Source organism: Cicer arietinum, chromosome 4 (genome assembly GCF_000331145.2).
Source record: "Cicer arietinum cultivar CDC Frontier isolate Library 1 chromosome 4, Cicar.CDCFrontier_v2.0, whole genome shotgun sequence".
NCBI lineage: Eukaryota > Viridiplantae > Streptophyta > Magnoliopsida > Fabales > Fabaceae > Cicer > Cicer arietinum.
This window is the reverse complement of record NC_021163.2, coordinates 59,895,901-59,919,504: the sequence shown is the minus strand read 5'-3', so window position 1 is coordinate 59,919,504 and position 23,604 is coordinate 59,895,901. Positions and strand designations below refer to the sequence as shown.

General features: G+C 31.3%; 3 protein-coding genes across 3 annotated transcripts; 2 read left to right on the top strand and 1 right to left on the bottom strand.

Moving 5' to 3' along the window:
* The first annotated feature begins 2,712 nt into the window (after nt 1-2,712).
* Nucleotides 2,713-9,267, top strand: LOC101507918 (potassium channel AKT1-like). The gene is made up of 12 exons (XM_004498594.4): nt 2,713-3,106; nt 3,425-3,790; nt 4,000-4,057; nt 4,523-4,837; nt 4,989-5,234; nt 5,390-5,488; nt 5,874-5,906; nt 6,010-6,195; nt 6,342-6,539; nt 6,631-6,706; nt 7,647-8,249; nt 8,892-9,267. The coding sequence occupies exons 1-12, from the start codon at nt 2,889-2,891 to the stop codon at nt 9,158-9,160; spliced, it is 2,667 nt and encodes an 888-aa protein (XP_004498651.1). The 5' UTR covers nt 2,713-2,888; the 3' UTR covers nt 9,161-9,267.
* Nucleotides 9,268-10,707: 1,440 nt separating this feature from the next.
* LOC101507601 (probable boron transporter 7) lies at nt 10,708-17,315 on the bottom strand. Its single transcript, XM_027333550.2, has 14 exons — nt 17,008-17,315; nt 16,089-16,182; nt 15,761-15,843; nt 15,472-15,664; nt 14,753-14,891; nt 14,333-14,498; nt 13,948-14,114; nt 13,174-13,347; nt 12,988-13,083; nt 12,697-12,813; nt 12,309-12,616; nt 11,624-11,903; nt 11,248-11,436; nt 10,708-11,103 (listed from the first exon to the last, which is right to left on the bottom strand). The coding sequence occupies exons 2-14, from the start codon at nt 16,178-16,180 to the stop codon at nt 11,074-11,076; spliced, it is 2,034 nt and encodes a 677-aa protein (XP_027189351.1). The 5' UTR covers nt 16,181-16,182; nt 17,008-17,315; the 3' UTR covers nt 10,708-11,073.
* Nucleotides 17,316-18,976: 1,661 nt separating this feature from the next.
* Nucleotides 18,977-22,071, top strand: LOC101507294 (probable histone H2A variant 3). The gene is made up of 2 exons (XM_004498592.4): nt 18,977-19,219; nt 21,532-22,071. Exons 1-2 carry the CDS (start codon nt 19,112-19,114, stop codon nt 21,826-21,828), a joined length of 405 nt encoding a protein of 134 aa, XP_004498649.1. The 5' UTR covers nt 18,977-19,111; the 3' UTR covers nt 21,829-22,071.
* Nucleotides 22,072-23,604: the final 1,533 nt, after the last annotated feature.

Here is a 23,604-nt window from a genome sequence, read left to right as displayed (position 1 = left end):
AGATTTGATTCATTCATGCTTAGTCAAAGTTATGCTAGAAGTAATTTTGATAGTTGTGTGTATTACAAACAAGTATCATCAGCAACATACATTTACTTGCTGCTATATGTGGATGACATGCTAATAGCATCTAAAAGTATAAAATAAATAGAAAAGTTAAAGGGTCAGCCGAAGAAAGAATTCGAGGTGAAGGACTTGGGGAAAAGGATCTTAGGAATGGAAATCATCAGAATTAGAAAGCAAGGAAAATTGATAATTTTCCAAGAGAGCTACATTGGAAAGGTCATAAATAGATTCAATATGAATGAATCAAAGACAATCAACTCTCCACTAGCAGCTTACTTCAAAGTTTCTTCAGTCATGTCTTCAAACACAAACTAAGAAGCAGAAGACATGAAGAATATACCATATGCAAGTGCCATAAGGACTATTATGTATGCTATGGTCTGCTCAAGGCTAGACATTTCTCATGTTGTAAGTGTCACAAGCAGGTTTATGGGAAATCCATGAATGAGCCATTGGTAAGCTATTAAATGGATTCTAAGGTACCTAAATGGAACTCAAAGCATGTGTTTGGAATACAACAAAAGTTCAGAATCATCAAAACCAGTCCAAGGATTTGTAAACTCTGATTTTGCTGGAGACAAACAAGTATCATCAGCAACATACATTTACTTGCTGCTATATGTGGATGACATGCTAATAGCATCTAAAAGTATAAAATAAATAGAAAAGTTAAAGGGTCAGCCGAAGAAAGAATTCGAGGTGAAGGACTTGGGGAAAAGGATCTTAGGAATGGAAATCATCAGAATTAGAAAGCAAGGAAAATTGATAATTTTCCAAGAGAGCTACATTGGAAAGGTCATAAATAGATTCAATATGAATGAATCAAAGACAATCAACTCTCCACTAGCAGCTTACTTCAAAGTTTCTTCAGTCATGTCTTCAAACACAAACTAAGAAGCAGAAGACATGAAGAATATACCATATGCAAGTGCCATAAGGACTATTATGTATGCTATGGTCTGCTCAAGGCTAGACATTTCTCATGTTGTAAGTGTCACAAGCAGGTTTATGGGAAATCCATGAATGAGCCATTGGTAAGCTATTAAATGGATTCTAAGGTACCTAAATGGAACTCAAAGCATGTGTTTGGAATACAACAAAAGTTCAGAATCATCAAAACCAGTCCAAGGATTTGTAAACTCTGATTTTGCTGGAGATTTAGATAGAAGAAGATCTCTTACAAGATATGTGTTCACAGTGTTTAACAACACATAGTGACATTATCAACAACAACAGCAAAATATGTTGCTCTTGCTAAAGCTGTGAAAGAAGAAATTTGGCTGACACTGAACTTAGTGTTAAACAAGAGTCGATTTGCATAAATTGTGACAGCCAAAGTGCCATTCATTTGAATAAAAATCAAATGTATCATGAAAGAACCAAACACATAAACATCAAGCTTCATTTCATCAGGGATGTCATTGAAAAAGGTGAGATAAATGTGGCAAAGGTGCACACAAGTGGCAACCTAGCTGACACGTTTACGAGACTTGTCACATTTAGCAAATTCAAACACTATTTGGATATGCTTCAAATCAAGTCCAGAAACTGAGATCAAGGACTAAGAGGATCTGATTTGAAGAATCACAAGCTGAAGTTTCTCATTTGGTACCAAGGTGGAGAATTTTTAAGAGTGGTACTCAATTAAGAAGTCTTTGAGATATAATCTGTTTTTGGTAGTTATTTTCAGTTAGTTAGTTGTAACTACTTTAGTTTGTTACTCATAAATTGTAAACAAACTGTATATAAGCCAAAACAAACAAGACTGACATTAATAGAACTCAAAAAATATAATGCAAGGCTGCAGTTTTGCAAAATGTGAAAAACTAGCAGCATAAGTCCATAAACATTGAATCATTTTCATCTCATTATAAGTGATAATTCAAGTCGAATTCAATCCCCAGATGTAGCAATTTATCTCTGAACTGGGTTAACAGTTATGTGTGTTCATTTTATAATTGAAAGCCTTAAAACCTGTTAGTAAGAAAACGGAGAACATTCTCCATTTCTGCAAATTGATCATTCTCCGTTTTATTTTACAATCTGAACAATCTGCGTTTTACAGAAACCAAAAACATTATTGGTTTAGTGGTTGATTGATCTCCAATTTCAACAACACTTATAAATTTTTTGTATATACCAATTTTTTTTTTTCTAATGGTTCCTATCTTTAGAGATGATTTTGTTTAAGGCATTGTAAAAATCAAATGTAAAACACATTCTTAATCATCGATATTTTGACTAACGTTGACTATGCATGTGAATTATTTCGTTCACCAAATAAAATTGATTAATGAAAAAAATAAAAAATCTCTCAATTGAGATTTGAATTCCGTTCACCTCATTTGAGTTTACTCCAAATATAAATACAAAATGGTTTAGGTAATAGAATAATCAAATGATTTTATTGATATATTAAATAGTAAATTGTTATGGTGTGAATGATTGTGAACCCAATTGAGTAATTGGGAGAGAGTACGAAATACCAAATGGCAAGAGCCCCAGCAAACAAGCAAGGAGTTTAAATTTAAATATCACACGCATTGACTAGCACCGTCACTAAAAATAGTAACAAACACAAACATCCTTCGAATTCATCAAACACAAACATCCTTTGAATTCATCAAACACAATACTATGGTTTTTTTTATTCTAGCTAGTGGCATAATCACAAACAACATATATACAATTGTTTTAAATTGCATTGGTTAACATTAACATTATTACTACCAATATGTCACCCAATATAAAAAAAACATGAACAAATTAGGAGTTGAGTAAGAACACATGAATCCATGTAGTGTCTCCCCTTGATCCTTTTAATGATGAAGATGTTTGGTTTAATGTCTCGTGGTCGTCACAATGAGAATGACATTGACAATGACAATGACAACGAAAATCAAAACAAAGAAGAGGCTGGTACCAGCCAATATAGTCTCACCGGAATCATTCTTCCATCGCTCGGCGCCACCAACTCCATCGGTGGCAGCCGGAAACATCTTCGCGGTCACATCATCTCCCCAAACAACTATACGTATCGGTAAGATTTATTAATAATCAGTAATAATAATAATAATAATAATAACAATTTTCTTTTATCTTTAAAAAATATCAAATTTGTAAATATATTGTTTTTCCATTTAAATTTATGTCATGATATAAATTAAGATTATGATTAAGGTTTGAAAAAATTGGTGTTTTTGATATATTCGCAACCACATTGTGATCATAATTATAACCACATCAGCTGTATTTGACGGTAATTTTCAATAATATAACGTAAATGTGACGGTAATTTAGGTTATGGTAAATAATGTATAGAATGAATGATAATGATATGTGATAGTTGATATTGCAGACAATGGTGCAGCTTTTTGATGATATGGGTTTTGTACACAGCATGGGTGTGTCCTTTTGAATTTGGGTTTCTTGAGAAATCAAAGGGTGCACTTGCTATAGTAGACAACATTGTGAATACATTGTTTCTGGTTGACATTATTATAACCTTCTTTGTTGCCTACATTGACAAATCAAGTTGCCTACTCGTCGACGTGCCGAGTAAAATTGCTACCAGATATTTGTCTTCCTGGTTCATACTTGATATGGTCTCTGTCATTCCTTATGAGCTTATTCATGCTGTATTGCCATCTCCATTCAATGCATATGGTTTGTTAACTATTTTTCGCCTTTGGCGCCTTCGTAGAGCTGGTGAATTGTTTTCAAGGTAACTAGCAAAATATCTGTGCATTCACATGTGCTGTCTATTTTTTTAAGATCAATTGTAACTTTTGTGCATAAATTTACTTATTCTCAATAGTGGCTGCACTTTTGTTTTCCTACTAAAGGGATCATGTTAAATTTGTTTAAGTAGAATTGAGTTAGGCTAATGTTTTGATTAATTTACTTATTTTCCTTCTTTGTTACTTGTGTCAGGTTAGAAAAGGATAGGAAATTTAACTACTTTACGGTGCGATGTATAAAACTTATATGTGTAAGTACTTTCTATCTATACATTTATTGTTTTTGCATAGTTATGACTTATAAGATTCAAAAAAATTCGACACAAATTAGTTCGTTTACACAATTCAAAATTTCAAATACATGTTTAATTACATTTAGTAGATAGTTAATGGATATAACAGATGTTGAAATTTATTAACTATCTACAAAATATGATTAACGACGAATCTAAACGTGATTGATTAGCCAAGACTACCAGGTGTTTAAATCACATGTAATTGAACACTTGAAAATCGTGGTTAATTACATTCAAATTCATGGTTAATCATATATTTGATTAATGACTTCTTACACATGTTATATCTATCAGTCATCTACTAAACGTAATTAACCATATATTTGAACTGCTTAACCAACTATTTTGTTGGCGATTATCATAACTTAGAAAGGAAAAAAACCTATCTTATGAGATTAAGTGTGATGCCTTTTTGTGTAGGTAACACTATTTTCGGTGCATGTCGCAGCTTGCTTTTTCTATTTTCTTGCTAAATCACATGGCCATAAAAAAGTTACATGGCTTTCACTTGTCTCAAATGGTGACAGCCTAAGTTTGTGGGATGGTTATGTAACATCAATTTATTGGGCCATAGTGACTCTTTCATCAGTTGGTTATGGAGATTTGCATCCTATAAATGTTGGTGAAATGATATTTGACATTTTCTATATGCTATTCAATTTTGGACTCACTGCATATCTTATAGGAAACATGACCAATTTGGTTGTTCATTGGACAGATAAAACTAAGAGATATGTAAGTATATATTATATCATGCACTTAATTAAGTTACCACATTCTGAATTAATATCATGATGTTCTATAAAGTACTAGTTCTGATCTTTAATTTATCTAAGAGGATCATTTATTTCAATTTTGAATGTGTTTTGTTTTTTTGGCGAATTAGCGAGATACTGTCCAAGCTGCATCAAATTTCGCTCACAGGAATCGGTTACCGGTTCGTTTACAAGAACAGATATTTGCTCATTTTCATATGAAGTACATAACAAATTTAGAAGGATTGGAGCAACAAGAGATAATTGATTCGCTTCCGAAAGCCATTCAGTCAAGCATTGCGCACTATCGATTCTTCGAACATATCAAAAAAGTATACTTGTTTCGAGGTGTGTCGGATGACCTACTATTTCAACTGGTAAAATATTATTCTATCTGCTATGTATATGCAATGTCTCTAACTAAGTAAAGCTCAAAGATTAATTTTTTGCATGTTTGCTTTCTTGTTATTCTTAATGTTTTGAATGAATGTATTATTTTATCTGCCTATGTTTGAAATATCAAAATTTGAAGGTGACAGAGGTTAAGGCTGAGTTTTTTCCTCCAAAAGAAGAAGTGATCTTGCAGAATGAAACACCAACAGATTTTTATATATTGGTTAATGGAGCTGCTGTAAGATATTATTATATCCCTCTCTTTATTTTCATTTATTTGTAATAAAGTGATAAGAAGATTGTCTACACAGATTGTATTTAAGTTTATCTGTGCAACAAAGTTCAAATGATTTTAGTCATCAAAAACAAATTGCAAGCTGCGTAATAACATTATAAAAGGCAACTAGGATTCGAATCCCCTCCTTTACGCTATCCTGTTCTAGAATTCTTAATTGACACAAGAGTAAACAAACAAAAACCAAGGAGAGTAACAATATTGCAATTGAAACCAAAGAGAATGATAATGTAACTAACAAATTTTAAGTATATATGAAATATGTAGTTTCTCAAATTTCATTTCTCCATTATGAAATACTTTAACTTTGATTTCTTGTCACCAACAGGATATTATCTTTCATAGGGATGGAGTAGACAAGGCAAGTTATATCTGCATTCCTTTATTTGATATCATCAGATTTAACATCTTGAAAAACAAAACTCATTTCCATGACTAACAAAACATGTTTTCAATTGTATCAGGTTCTTGATGAAACATTTACAGATAGAGTTTTTGGAGAAATAGGAGTCTTATGTTATAGGCCACAACTTTATACGGTTCGTACCAAGCGATTAAGCCAGACTTTGCGTTTGAGTCGAACAACATTTCTAAACCTTGTTCATAACAATGTTGGAGATGGAACAATAATCATGAACAATTTTCTTCAGGTATATAACATATTTGAGATTTTTCAACTTTTTTAAGTTGTATTTTTCTAGAAATGATTGATATGCTTTAAAGGGCTAATGAATCGTTGGTTTTATATGGAGGATTACATTATCTATGATATGTTTTATACTCTGTTGTTCTGTAGCATTTGCAAAAATCAAATGATTCAACAATGGTAGGAGTAATGACTGACATAGAGACAATGTTGGCTAAAGGCAAAATGGATTTGCCTATAAGTTTAATATTTGCAGCTTCCAAAAGTGATGATATTTTGTTGCATCAATTGCTGAAGAAGGGTTCAGATCCAAATGAAATAGATAGTAAAACTGGAAAGACACCATTGGTTAGAATTCTATTTACTCTAATGTGAACATATATAGTTTTCTACATACTATATGCTAGACATTTACAGACTCTACTTTCACATGTTGTAGCATATTGCAGCTTCTAAAGGAAATGATCATTGTGTGGTTTTGCTTCTTGAATTTGGTGCTGATCCCAACATTCAAGGTATAGTTTGAGGTTTTTGTAATTTCAGTCATTGTTAAAAAGTAAAAACATGTAGTGTTATAAATGATGTTATTTATCACTACTTTTCAAACATGAACACACATAAAGAAGTGTAAGACATTTAGCATTGGACAGTTACTTGACAAATTTTAAAAGTTTCAATTTCCAAATATAAATTACTAAATCATAATACTTCCTATTTATAAAACTTGCCCTAATTTTTCTATCAAGAGTAGTTTGCATACACAATAAACTCTAAAGTAACACTTAATATTTCAAGCAAACGGGAAATAGACGCTTTTCTATGCACCTTTTTACCAAATAAATATTTTTTTGCTGCCACCAAAATCTTGTTTAAGATCTCTCAAAAAGCTAAAACGAACAGGGTACTAACCTGTTTGTTTTAGATATTGAGAGGCTTTAAAAGAAATTCTATCGAAAGCAAGAAAAACTTGCTTTGATGGAAACTATTTCTGGAAGTCTGTATGTTATTCTTGAAAGTGCAATTATTTGATTCTCATTGAGAAGAATCTCACATGATTTTGTCAAATTCGATTTTGACTAGCCCTAAACTTGTTTCATGTCCTAAACAGTGTTGTCAAATAATGGCTATAGCATTATAGCTTAGCAAAATATGAACAAATCCCCATTGTTCAGCAATACATTATTTAGTATAAAATATTGTCAAATAGCAATTATAACATTGTATTATATCGAAAATTTAACAAGCCGCTATATTATGCGATCCATGGCCGACAACAATGGTCCTGAAACAAACAATAATAAATTGGTTATTAGGATGAATTATTAGTGTTGAATTGTTATTTTATCAAGCATACCCTTTTTGTGTTATTAATTAGTAGTAACTTCTTTTCATAAAAGAATTGGACTAGCAATGTTGTATAGTCTCTAATAATTATTCTTATACATTTCTTAACAGATTCAAATGGAATTATACCACTATGGGAATCAATTATGGGTAAGCATGAATTAGTAACAAAACTACTTATGGACAATGGTGGAGACATATCATCAGCTGATGTAGGTCGTTTAGCATGCTATGCTGTTGAGAAAAATGAAATAAAATTACTCAAAAGTATTGTTGAATGTGGTGGTGATGTGAATAAGCCCACAAATAAGGGAACCACAGCACTTCATGCTGCTGTTTGTGATGGAAATGTTGAAATGGTTAAATTCCTTTTAGAACAAGGTGCTGATATTGATAAACAAGATGATTTTGGTTGGACTCCAAGAGCTTATGCAGAACATCAATGTCATGAAGAGATACAAAATATTTTTAAAAAACTTGGAAATGAGGATAATTTGTCATATGTTATTCCTCCAATGCCAAATAAAAATAATAATGGAGGGGGTTTTATTGGAAAATGTCCAAGTGAACCTTCTATGGTAGCTATGCCTCAAGGTAGTGGTAACTTGCCACCTAATCAAGAGTTGACATGGTTGGATACTCATAAGAGAAGAAGGAGTAACCCTTTTCATAATTCATTATTTGGAATGTTGTCAGCTGCTACTAGAGGTAAAGGTAAATATATTTTGTCTTCTAATTTAAATAAATCGATGATTTTAGTAGTTTATATGGATTTATTTCAAATGATTTAAGAAAAAAATGAAATGATAAAAATATTTTTTATTGCATAAGTTCAAATCCAATAAAAAGCTTAAGATATAAGAAATTAGATGCTATGCTAGAATGTGTGTCAGGTTGTATGAGTATAGTACTATCTTTTGTAATAGTCTGACATCTCTAACCAACACTGTTATTTACAATCTTTTCGCTTCCTTTCTCTCAAATGAAAATTAGCGAGTTTTTACTTTCCGTGTGAGTCAAACCCAAGACTTAGGAACTAAGTCAACGGTTCATTCTCTTCCACTACATGTTACAAGGACAATATAGGGATAGAGGTAGGAGATAGTATTATTCATTATTTTGATTATTTGTATCAAATCTTGTAAAATTTAAAAATACCAAATTTTCTTATCTTTCATAATAAGTTTGTGAATTTTGTATGACATTAATTTAGATATGTCCCAAAAATGTATTAACTAATTTTGAATTTCTCTAATATCTTGTAGACATGATAGTAATTTGTAATTCAACAATGGATTTAATCTATAAATTGATTTAAGAAAAGTGAATGATTTGTTATTTTGTTTATTTTTTCAGATAAAATTGAATCCTCTACATCTCAAAGCAGTTTCACCACATCAACAAGTATGAGTGAATTACCAATTAGAGTAATGCTTAGTTGTCAAGGAAAAGATGAACATGCTAAGAAACTTGTATTTCTACCAAATTCTCTTCAAGAGTTGCTACATCTTGGTGCTAAAAAGTTTGACTTTTCTCCCACTAAAATTTTGACTGAAGATGGAGCTGAAGTTGAAGACATAAGCTTGATAAGAGAGGGTGATACTCTTATTCTTGCATTAGACTAACCATTGAAACTACTTGAATTGGCTCCTATATACCCTTTTGTAAATTTATAAATTAGGATTGTACACAAATTTTTTACACAAATATACAAAAATATAGATGAGAAGATAAGAGGTATATATTTATCAATTATTTGGTTCAATCATAATGCTTTTGATCCCTCATATAATGGCTTGAAAATTTCTTCAATTAACATTTATTTTGCCTACTAAATAGAGTGAACATTGGTTTATTTTTGCCTATACAAACTCCCTTTTACCTTAATAAAAAATAGAATACACAACAATTATTTACATTTAATAATAATAAAAAAACATTAATTTGATGAGTTGGCTTTATAGAAGTATGTAGGTCAATAAAGTGGAGAAAATGCGTAAACATACCCTCTCGGTGAAAGTATATGATTCGATAATAAATTTTTAAAAAAAAGTTCTACAATTATTATTCTTTAACCCGAATAGAATGATTGACTCTAGTATAAATGCGAGTTTTATCCAAAAGTAAATTGATATCAATCTGAAACAATTTTGAAAGAAATATTTATGTATACATACATTTTCTTTTCACTAAAACAAGTATTTCCTTTTTTTCAAATAGTTGAGCTACCACAATTTCAACTCTAAATCTACAATACATTTACATTTATGAATTTCTAAAAAATTGGGAATAACATATAGGTGTTACAAAGATCAAATGGTTGTTTTATAATCTTCCTTTGATTCTTGGAGAAGTGTTTTCCCTTTTATGCTAGATTTGTTCTCTTTAGCTTTGGAGTGTTTTTCAAGGAAGGGCTCATTAAGTCATGGAATCCACGACTCTGATATGCCTAGCATGTATTGCTAATTCTGTCCTTGTTATTCTTTTGTTTTAATATGGTTGCAAATCAACAAATTTTCAACATTGCTATGATTATTATATTTCCTCATTAAGCTGAGTCCTAATTGCAATGGAGATGTTGTTTCCATTAGTTTTTTGTTTGGTCTTAATCTTTCAATTCATTATGAGAAAGTAATTATGTGTAATTCAGACAAAAGTCCGCATAAAGAGGATTTTCTATGATGTTCTAAATTAAACATTTTTTGTTAAATTTTCAGGTCATGGATGAATTGAAACAAACTTTTACATTTCAACATTTTTTTTCATTTAATTCTCATTAAATTAAATGTACAAGGTATTTTAAAACCTAGAAACTGAATTTCATCTCAGTTAAAAACTATTTCTAGACCAGAAGTTAGTCCAAATTGTAATTTTACTAGTACTATTGCACCATTTTAAATGTTATATATGAATAAAATCATGAAGCATAGTACTATGGATGGTATAATACTTGATCTAAATACTGACTAAATAAATATTTGTTCTTACAAATTCTCACTAAAAGAACAAGTGATGGAACAATGATAAAATAAGAGAGAATGCTCTAAGGTTTTATCTATATTTCACCTTGAAATCAAGTTTAGTAATTTTGGATTTCCTCATTCCCTTGATCTTCCTTCCCCTTTTCTTTCTCATATATCATATCGAGTTTAACTGTCATGCATTATAAAAATCCTTTACATCGAAAGTGTGTATAAATTAAATTCATATCATATTAATCTCATCTCCACCCATTCTCATTCTTTTTTCTTGTGAACTTTCTAACCACCTAATGAAGGAAAATGATCCTTGATGAATCAAATTTGAATGCAACTTTCCTAATAGTAATATTGAAGCCTATTACTTCAAAATTTAAATGATTTCTTCTGTTCCTCATATCGAATCTCTTCTTCTTCGTCGTCCACAAAACATCGATCTTCTCCAACCCTATCGACGTTACAAGAATCTTGAGCATGACATTGAAGAGGATTGATCTTTACTCATATATCAAACACTTTTCTACATTCTAACAATTGGCTAATGCAGAGAGGCTAATTCATCATATCCGGCTAGATTCTTCAGGGTGAACCTGTCAAAGTCCAAGCCATATTTAGCTAACATAAAGTCATAATCCAAAGAAAAAAACATAAAATACATACTACATTACATATATATATTTCCATATTAAAAGTGAATGTCACAGTTAATTTGTCCTTGAAATTGTAAGACAAACCTGAGAGTGTCTGTCTTCATTGAAGCCATAAGTGAAGGTGCGGTTGAAGTTTCTACCATGATCATTTTGGTTTATTGTTCTAAATTTCAATTCACCTCTACGAGTTGTCATCTCATCCAATATCTCTGCATCATAATAATCTTCTAAGCCATCATCAACAGCGTCACTACTATTACGTGTATCTTTGTCCTGATCAAACATTTTCAACATCAAATTTACAGAGACTAAAAGTAAAATACCATGTCTTTGCACGAAACAAATACATATTTAAACCATAAAACTTGGAGAGAAAGTAAAATCAAATTTTGTTAATTTTATTGAAATAAAAAACATACTTAGCTGAATAAATGAATGAATGAAAGAAAAAAAAACTTACAATCAGTGGTATACAGTGTGGACCAAGTGGAGCACCAATAATTTCCTCATACTCAGAAGCATCTAATTCTTGAAGATGATTTGCTTTGAATAACCTTGGAAGCAATTTCTCTCTTATAGTTATGAGAAGGAAGAAAGGTAAAGGAAACAATATTCCACCAATAGGTATCCATGTCACTCCATAGCAAAATGCAAAAAATAGAAATTGTAAAACTGTAAATGCAGCTATGGTCTTCAATGGTACTGACTCCACAAATGAAGCATGAGAGCCTTCCAAAATTCTGCATAAAAATATAGATATATTAGAATAATAGACCGGCCTCGGATAATGTGTATTCAAGTGACACATGCAAGTCACACAGTCAAGTGATTTGACCATTGGATAAAGATTGGACGACTACCAAGTTAGTTTTATAATGCAACTCGAAATAATAGTCGTCTAATATTTATCCAATGACTTAGAAATGCGATTGCATGATTCTTCACATGATTCTAGAATCTAGAGAATCCACTTCCATTAGACTTATCTTTTAGCATTTCTTTTTATAGACTACACACTTCTTTTTTGTGAGAAAATTAACTGATAAACTCACTTTTAGCCGGAACCAATTTTAGAAAACCAATTCATAAAAAAAATCGGTTTTTGTCACTGCAAGACCAGAATAACTGATAAAAAAAATGCTTACTTGTAGTGCCTTTTTGGGGCGATGAAGAGAAGCAAAAGCCTTTCCCAGAACTGATTTCCTGGTAGACTATCAATTGCCATGTAAGCAAAATATCCCCAAAGAACTGAGGTAGGTATCATTTTGATGACAGAGATAGCCAAAAGTGATAAACCAACAAGGAGAGACTGCAATAAGTTGCTCATTCTTTGCTCATTAACTCTAACAGGCAAATAAGCATCTATATGTTTGATAGGATCAAATTTTTCCTTTGTACCACTCTTTTCATTAGATTTCATTACAGCCTCCTTCAAAGTCTCCAACTCTTTAACCTATACCAAATATGAAAAAAATTGATCAATCTTGGAAATGTACTTATACACAAATTTTTATCAAGTTAACAAATACTTACAGTAGGTGCTGCATCCATTTCTATAAACACAGCTCGCATCTTTCCGTATAATTCGGAGTTGGTTCCTTGTTGTCTAATGCATTCCTTGGCACTCTTCACTACCTTCTTTCGGATCAACTGGAAAATTTAGGGCATGTTTTCAGCATATTTCCATAAGCTCTCCAGAATAATTTATGAAAACACCTTATAACTTATATGAAAATAGTTTGATAAGTGTTTATGCTATAACCGTTCAATGAAGCTATTTATCCAATTAGGGTCTTAGTCTTATTGCAAAAAAATGATACTTACCTGCTTCCTAAGAACTGCTAAACTCTTTGTATGCATAGGTGACTGAGGAAGGACTCCATTTGATGGAGGAAGACCAAGAATTCCACAAATCAAAGTCTAAAGATCAAAAGGATATACATGTTAGGAAACTTTGTAACATGGAGTTTACATAAAACAAGACTCAAAATCACAACACAATAAACATACCAATATTCCAAGAAGAAGTAAATCATAGTGGTAGGAAGATGGTTTTTGAAGGTTGAATTCCTTTTGTTGAGCCATCTTAGAAGCTACACTATGATCAAAAAAGTATAAACCTGCTATCATCATAGCTGGAATAAATGCCCCAAGAATATATGGCAAGGGTACCTTTACCATATCCTACAATTTGCAATCAATGACTTTAGATGGATTTTAGGACTTGCATAACATGAAATTAGAGTCATTTTCAAAAACATGTTATATCCAAGAGCAATAGAGTATGGTGCAAGATAACATGATGATATGAGCAAAACTTTTGGTTCTCAATTTATATGAACTTGTTCAATTCAAAAAAAGTTTGGTTTGGTTCAGTTCTACAGAGAAAATTATGTTATTACTATATAGAAAAATTACGACCGTTCAACTGTAGTCATTATAAATTTTTTATTTTATTTAGTCCTTGTATGTCATTGAAGGCTATCCTTGACAAAAATGGTAAGGTTGCCGAGTTCAATTCCTGGAAATAGCATCTCGGTAGGGGTAAGTCTGAGCACATCTACCCTTCCACTTTTTTTATTCCCATATTTAATAAAAACATGTGTACTTAGTCCTTCGACAAGGACTAAAAGCATAGTTTTTGCATTTTACAGGAACCGAAAATGCAAGCAAATATTAAGGGAATAATGATTTGAGTTATGATTTTATAGGGACTAAACAAGTATTTCCCTTAAGAAAATGATCCAACACCGTGTATAAAATTTAGTTAATGTATAAAAATACCTTGACTACTGTCCAGTGGTAGAGAGATGCAGATTCCCAAGGAAGTGGACAAAACAACCTTCTAGGAACACCAGAGGGAACTTTGCTTGGTACTGTATAAGATAATGCAGTCCATAACACTACCATCATTGGAACACCATAATCTGCAATGAAACCTCTTATGCACCCTGCATTCAATGCCAAAAGGAGATAAGAGAACATAAGCTCAACATAATAACATTTTTTTGTAGTATAGGCTTATCATACAATATAAGGTTTTAAATTGCAGTTGCGGTTGATATCATGAAAAATTATGGACAGATGCATAAACTAAAAGAACATTGACATTGCATACCACAAATTAAAACATTGATACACTAGATATTTGGATTTTGGAGTCATTTACCTGTTCCGTATCGCCATGTTCTTGCTCTTCTACTTTTGATGGCAGTGAAAATTAATCCAAAAAAGAAAATGATTGAAAGTAATCCATTTGTATACCTCCAATGGAATTGATATTCATCTAACCAGGGGTTTTGAGCCTTTGGTACGTTGAACTCACTTATGAGTCCCTATGGATCAAAACAATTGTGAGGTTCAAACAAATTATTTACAATTCAAAATTCTTTTCTATTTTGCTAGCAAGAGTTAGCTATTTATCTACATGAGTTTAATTTTTATACTCTATCAGTGTAAAAATTCTTACAGTGTCAACAAGTCACAGGTTGATTGATTGACAGTTATGATCTTACGATCATAATTGATTGACAATGTAAATAATCTTTACATGGTACATATGAATTAATTTTATCTTCTATGTATTTACCTTTATAGCCTGTTGAAAGAAAAGGACAGTGATTAGCATGCCAAATAATTCCTCTGCAATCCTTGTGAACCTAGAGATAACCGCACAAGCATTGAAAATTGCAAGCACAATCAAAAACGTTGATGTCCATACACAAACCCTGCAAAAAATATTACCATACAAGTTACTAAGTTAGCCATTGATATACTACAATTCAACAGCTATATATATGAACAAGAGAAATATTGGAAATACACTTTCAACCTACTTTTTTTATCACACTCTTTAACTCTTTATTTCTGGAAGTCAAATTAAATTTTTCATATAACTTTTAAAAAGTGTGTTGAATTAACATGATTTTAAATTGCAGTCTGCAACTGCGATTTCAATCGCAAAGGTCTCTGCAATGACATTGCAACCGCAACTGCAACTGCAGTTGCATCGAACAATTGCAATTTAAAACCATGATTGTTAGTCTTTAACATAACAGATTAACTAGAACAACAACCCTAGTTCAACATAGAGCAGATATGAAAAACACAAACAATGAACACACAAGATTTGATCATGGAGAACAGCCTAATTGTGCCTACTTTTCGACTGTGGTAATTTTTTATTATTCAAGCTTAGGGTTACATACTGCTTTAAATAGTGTGTAATTAGTGATTCTCAGACACATTAATGGACTAAAGGGAAAGCCAAAATATAATATTAGAATGTTAATTAAATGCCATACATACCAACCAGCCCAAGCCAAAAACAATTTGGCACCTAATTCAGGTCTTTTTGTGCAAAAACTGTATAGAATGTTGTACATGATAACAGTAGGTTCAGCAACTCCAACAATCAACAGAGGTTGACCACCAAATATTGAATGGATAATTCCACAAATAGCAGTAGATGCTAATGTTTCAACTGTGCTCAGACTTCCATCTGCAAAAAAAACATGACATGGATAATGCTACCTTAAATACATCAAATAACATAAAGATTATTTGAAGCTATTGGAAAGGTTTTTCTCATTTTTACCTGTATCTCTATTAAGTTGCTCTCCAAAAGCAATAACAGGAAGTGCAGAAGCAAAGAATATGTAGAAAGTTGGAGCCAATATTCTAGCATTGTTCAAAAAACCATAGATTAGAATAAAAGCAATGTTGTTAACGCCAAAATTATAATAGTTTGTTTAAATTTCATTATGCAACGGTGCTATAGCTGCTATTTGACAATAACTTGTACTAAACAGTATGTAGGACGATAGCGACTTGATTAAATTCTGCTATGCTAACCGCTGTTTAACAACACCGGAGTAAGTTTCATGAGCATGCAACCATAAAGCAAGAAGATAGATTAGAATTACCTAACACCAGAACCGATTGCACTAGTCCAATCTTGTTTATAACATTCCATTCTTCCTTGGAAATCTTGATTTATTCCTCTAAATGGTCCCATAGCTGATCAAGCAAGAGATTATTAGTACATATCATCCAACTCACAAATTTCAGAATGTTGATAACATTTGAATAATGAGATGATTCAAATGTTGAGTTATTCATTCAAATCCATCACCATATATTAAGAAAACATATTATGGAAATAAGGCACAAAATTCAATTTTTAAAAAATTCACAAGTGTCCTTTTGTCGGAGCTCATTCATTCTGTTCGAGGAGTTCTCATACACTAAATGTGAGCATATGAATTAGTATCCAAACCGTGATTCGCTACGTTGCGAAAGACTAGTCCATTTCGCTAAACTCAACCAAGGTTGGTAATACACAAATTAAATACATGGAATCAATCCTATATAGCAATTTAGTTGATATGAATTACACAACACAAACTAACATAAAAATATGAAACAATTAAAGCATTGGCATGATTCATCATAAATGTTGTCCCATTAATAGCCTAAGAACTTAATTAAACAAGTAAGGTTTGGATGCATGGACAGACAAAGAAATCATGGTTAGTATAAAATAATAGATAATGACATAATGTTGTCATTTTAATTGAAAAAAAATATTTGTATTTTTATTTATTAAGGTCTCTAAACAATGCAATGGAGAATAAAATATGTCAAGGAACATGATGAAGAAGCTTCATGCATAAGTCATATATATATACATGAACAAACTTTGCATATAATTAATGAACATAATTACTTGAATTTGGATAAATAAAAATAAATAAATAAATGACAAAACAGATTAAATACATGGTATTATGACATACCTATCATGATACTACATACAAAAAGAACGAGAAATTGAAGACGTACTTGAAATGTGGGCCTAGGTGGACTCTCAAGAGGTAGAGGAAGAACAAAATGATGATGGAGAATGGTTGAAGGAAGGAGGGTTAAAGGGTTTGAGAAAAAAATGAAAAAAATGGAAGAAAATTAGAGTGTCGTGGAAGAATAAAAATTAAGTCAAAATTTTAATGATGATGAGTTTTGGATGTGTGTTATCTTTGTCTCTCTCTAAGGCAACAAGGGTGGAAGGAGAGAGGGAGAGAGGGATGCAAATTTACCAAGAAGGAGAGAGACAACATGTGAGCGAGTTTTGAAACACAGAAGGAGAGAAGGAGAGAGGGAGAGAGGGAGAGGGTGACATGCATGCAAAAATTAGAAAATGTTTGAAACACAACATTAAAATGAGAGCGAGTTTTGTGGGGTGGCTTTCGAGATATATATATGATCCTATGATGTCGGAGATACCATAATCATGTTTTTCAACATGTGTGGTTCTATGATCTATCTAGTTAGATTTTCATTTGTTTTCAGATTTGGTGCCAAAAATATCTCTTTACTATCTTATACCATATGGTTGGTGCATTGCAATTTGCATTCCTCCTCACTCATTAATTAACAAAGGTATTACATGAGATTTTGAATGTGTTGCGTAAATTCAAATATATTTTTGTTGCACCCCAAAAATATGAATGGGAGATTCCTGGTCAACAAGACAAATGTTTCAAGATCATAAGAGATTTTAACACAATATCTCAACTTAAAATTTTGAGATAGTAGATATATAAGTCACATCTTTTACGTATTATTAAATAATATTTAGTTCATTTATAGTCAATGTGAAACATAATTACTCATACTTGAACTTCACAATTTACGTCTCACTCATTCTATATATATTTGCATTGATGTTATTACCAATGGGACACACGTCATGTCGTGCCTACAAAAACACTTCGATATAAAGATTAAAGACCAGGATCCACTCCCGTTCACCCGTTAAGTTGAATAAGAGTTTTGATACTACTTGTTAGGGAGTCCAGAGGCACACGGACCACAACAAATCAAATATGCTCTAGAATCACAAGAGAATTTGATAATATATCTTCACCCAAAACCTTAAGGTATTAGATATATATAGATAATATCTCTTATATATCAAGTATTTAATTTATTCATATATAGTTGATGTGAGATATAATATAATCACTCATATTTAAACACAACAAAATACAATGTCCTATGCTAACCCACGCCCTAACATATTTAGAGCTGTCAAGATTTCTAAGTATGCAATCTCTGTCTCGCAACCTCCTAAAAATCTAAAAAGGTATAACATTTTAGTATATTAATTTTAAAGTGAGATATTTTGATTTTTTTTAATACAAAATATATGAAAAAAAATTCTACTATTTGAGACAGTCGTTTTAAATATTTTATAGGTTTATTCTAATTTTAAAAGTTGAACTTCTGATAAAAAGAAAAGAAAATTTGAATAATTAAAAAAATAAAATAAATCTCTATTCCTTATAAAATTTTGAAACTTTATTTTTAGTTCATATAAAAAAACTCTCAATCTTTTTAGTTCCTAAATTCTTTTAAATAATTTTTTTGTCGGTTTTAATTTGTTTTTAACAAAAATTTAATATTATATTTTTAATCCTTAAAAGAATCTCTAAAAAATCAAAATAAATATTAAAAATAAATAAAATTTATTGAAGAACTATCATTGACCTTGTATACGAGCCTTCAAACTCCTTACTAGTAGTTTAAAATAAACTCATATTTAAATAAAAATGAAACTGACAATATTTTTGAAGAATAAACTAGGAGTATTTAACTTTTATAATAATTCTTAAAAACTATATCATATACTTTTTCCTAAATTCACTAAAGACAATATCTACCTCAAATACTATATATACATTCATAGAGTAATTTAGATATTTTATTAACAAAAAGTATAATTTAGATATTTGAGAATAAAAGAGAGGCGTGGGTGAAACAATAGAAACGAAAGCTGAAAAGCCAAACCAAACAAAACCAAACCCCTCTCTCTCTCTATTTCTCTCTCTTCACTCTCTCTCTCATCTCTCTCATCTCTCTCTGTGAAGTGATCGAAGTGAGAAGAAAAATGTCGGGGAAAGGCGCAAAGGGTTTGACAATCGGTAAAACCCCATCATCCGCCAAAGACAAAGACAAGAAGAAACCCACTTCTCGTTCCTCCAGAGCCGGTCTTCAGGTTCTTCTTCTTCCTTTCTCTTTTTCCATTTTATTTCATCTTTTTCTGTTCCTTATTTATCAAAACCTCCCAAGTTGAAAACTTTTTCACTTTTTTCTTTGAGATCCACTTGTTCTCCGCATTTACCTTATGCCACATACCCAAAACATTCATTTTTCTTTTCTTTTTCCCCCTTTTTATCTATTGGGTTTTACCATTTGTAACTGAATTCTAGATTTGTTATTTTATGTTTTTGTTATGGATGAAACTGATTTTTGATTTAATGTTAGATAGAAAATGGAGTTAAGAGATTTTTTTTTTACCATGATTGAATTTTGGGTACATTTTATTTTTACATTGCATTGTATTGTTTTTGTTGTCTTACCATGGAAGGTAAGAAGGAAATAAGCTCATATACCAGACAGGGCACTGACACTGAGACATTGGCACCGATAATAATTTGAAAAATAATTTTGCTAGTTACACCACTTTTATTTCACTTACATGAACTTAGTTAAAAACATGTGTGAGAAAAAGGTTATTTTTTGGGTGTAACTGAAAATAAAAGAGATATAACTAGCAAAATTGTTTGAAAAATAAAAGAAATTAAATCTAACTACACATGTCAGTGTTGTGTCGACTTTGGACATTGACATGTGTTTAACACCGGCTTTAACTAAAGTGTTGGTGCCTCAGACTCAGAGCATGGAAGTTTATAAAAGCGATTTCCATTCTCATATAATGATGTGTATGGTTTTGTTAGAAAGGTTCTGTTCATTCCACCATTTTTCCTTAACTTTTAGTTTATAGTTAACCTTGTTTTATGACTTTTTTTTTTATTTCCTTGGACTTTTAATAGAGACTAGGTCCTGACCTGAGTTATTCTTTTACATTGAATTCTCATATTAAAACATTTCAACTGTTAATTAGATAAAATCAATTATTGATATATTGACAAATCTGAGTTATAAGAGAGTTGTGCTAAATTTGACAACAAAATTCTACAACAATTTGGATGGTTAACACAATTCAAATACATGGTTAGTTACGTTTAGTGGATGATTAATATAACAAGGTATCGCAAATGAGACCATCCACTAAACGCAATTAACCATGATTTTGAATTTTGTTGACCACAATTTCAGGTGTGTATTTCAACAATCCTCCATGGCCATTTTACATGTGATGGCGGCTATGGCAGTTTATATGGTGGCCAAAAATAGCGGATTTTGGTCTCTCCGCTATTTAAGAATGGAAAGCCAGAAATACCCTCACTTTTAAACCGTTTTAGGGTTTTTTTAATTTATCTTTTTTGTCCTTTTCTTTCTAGGTTATTTTTAAGTATAAAAATAAAAATAAGAAAGGGTATAGACGTACAGTAATCGTACGGGACCTTACTTCTCCTATTTGAAAGTTATGTTCTGAAGCTTCTTCTCAACCCTCTTCTCCTACCAACATAGCTTTCTTTTCAAAGCAGAGATTTCAACTCATCCCTACCAATAGAGCTTTCTCTCAAAGCATTCTCACAGTACCCCATTAGTGTGCTCTGTTTTTTGTTTCTGCATTTATAGTCCTCTATTTTGCTTTGTATTATGTTTGAAATATTTGTAGCAATGAACTTTGAAGTTGTGACTAGTGTATATGTCTTTAGTGTTAGCATTTTTCTATTTTTTAGCCTCTATATGTGTATGGTATAAATTGCTTGTAATGTTTCCCTAGACTTCGACGTAGCGGTCATACCGCTACCCGCTACACCACTATAGCGTTTTGGGGGTTGGCCGCTGCGCTACACTATCTGTTATTGACTACATAGGAATGTACTCAACCTGGCCTAAATGAAGATTGCAATTTTGTTCTGCATTACTTGTTCTGTGCTGCTATGCATATATCTGTGTTTTATCTACTACATATTGGTTAACCTTCTGGCTTTTGGATTACTAATTTGATGTTTTCACAAAGTGTCAGCCTGATATGAAAGGCTGCGGCATCCGGTAAGTCAGAGGTTTCTGTTTTTTTCTTCATCCGTTCCACATGTTTCATGGCTTCAGCAGGTTCATCTATAACAATGATCTTGTTTCCTTAGTGACTAGTATTTTTGGATGATGTGTGATGATTTTTTTTCTTTTTGGCACAAGAAGGTTTTATTCATTTGTCTTACCATTATTAACTATTTTTTTGAAGGTTGAGGGGTGAAGGACTGATGTTGCATGCAGTTAATTATTGTATTTCGATGATTCCTGGAATTGTTTAAATATTTTGTCCAGATTAAGCATGCTATAATTTGTAGTCTTAATTGAATTTGTTAGTATTGTTTTAATTTGTTTCACATACAGTTCCCAGTTGGACGTATCCATCGCCTTTTGAAGTCAAGGACGATGGCTCATGGAAGAGTTGGGGCAACGGCTGCAGTTTATTCTGCTGCTATCCTCGAGTATTTAACTGCTGAGGTGTTGGAGTTGGCCGGCAATGCAAGCAAGGATCTGAAGGTGAAGCGTATTACCCCAAGGCATCTACAGCTTGCTATCCGTGGAGATGAAGAACTCGACACCCTCATCAAAGGAACAATAGCTGGTGGTGGTGTTATTCCTCATATCCACAAGTCTCTTATCAACAAATCATCAAAGGAATGAAGTGTTCGTAATTTGTTTCGAATCAACGTGGAAGAAAAGACCGATTTTAATGTAAATTTGGTGATAACTTAATTTTACAGATAATTTGCTCGCTGCGTTGGTTTGATTGATTGAGCCATCCTTCTTAAGATAATCTGAAATTTCTTCTTTATTTATTATATGGATTGTATTAACTGACATGCTCACTTTTGTGTTATGGTACTATATGTCTAGTCTCTCCATGTTGGTTTTTGTTTTGTTAAACTTTTGTGTTTTGCTTTTCTGAAATGTTAGGCAATAGTCATGGATAGTCTTTTGCTGACAGTTTCTTATAGTGATATTTGAATTCGGATTGTGAGGGAATTTCGAGTTCAAGCATTCAGGATTTTGTTTCCCATTGGATGGTCCAAAAAATTAAAGATTTTAATTTTGATTTTGATTTTATAACTACAAATACATTAGAAAATAGCTTTGATTTTTATTTATAGATTTTAATGTTTTTTACACTAACTTTGATTGCAATCGGTATTTATATAATTGAATTTAAATGTTTTCATTTGTCTGGAAAGATATTTGAACTTTGTTTCTTTATATTACAAAGTCAAACTTTTATAGTTGAGCTAACTCCTTACAGTCATTTAAACCTATTTAAATATAAGAAACACAATAATTAGGATTTAAACATTATGATTTCACTAATGGAAAGGGATTTAAATAATTTATATGATATTATCATTTTAATTCAAATATTAAATAATTAAAATTTACCATTTATAATTTTTTTGTTAAGTATGGTTAATGTCAACTATTATTAGAAATATATAATATATACATATATAGGAAAATAGCATATGTAAATTAATTTTTCTTTATCATCACTTCGTCGTGGTCATCATAATCATCATCATTATTATTAATATTACTATATTATGCATAATTGCTTGAATCAAACTAATCTTAGTTCCGTTTTACAATATTACTTAATTTTACAAATAATATATGTAGTCATTTAATATTTTAGTTACACGGAGTTTAATAAATATATTGAATACACGAATGCATTTTTTACAATAGTCTAAACAAGTTTTTTACAATAGTCTAAACCAGATTTAAATTTCATCACCACGCTACCCTTCATAGTATCACTTTGTAAATATAATTCAAATTGTAGCAAGATATAAAAATTATTTTGATTGATTTCTATGTGCAATTTGTTTACATTAGTAAGCGTAATCATATACATATGTGAGCATAAAATTACAATCCTCACACCCTACGTGCCAATTATTACTTGCATTACCCCATTGTAAATTTACTTTTTGATAAATAATGAACTCAGATTATTCACATATTTTGAACTATGTGCCTTATCATTTAATTGGAGGACATCATGTCTTTACTCTTTACCATCCAAAAGTATTTAGCAAAATGACATGAGTCTTTTCTTGCTTAACTATTGATATTGAATTTAAACTCAAATTTTGAATATGCTTTTTGTTTATGTGGTCCTCTCTAACTCTAAATATTAGCATCCACAATGTGCATAAGGATACTAGATATTATTGGATATATTACTCTTAGTTTTATTAAGAGTATATCTTAGAAATTTTTGGGCCGATGTAAATTTAGAGTGTATTCTGATCGACTTAATATGATGTTACATTGGAAGGGTATTCTTCACACACACACACACACAAAAAAACATTGGAAGATGCATAAGGCTACTAGTTGAAAAAATTTAACATTAGGCAGAGTATAATTTGTTGGAATCCTGAAAGCTTGATAAACTAGCTTTGT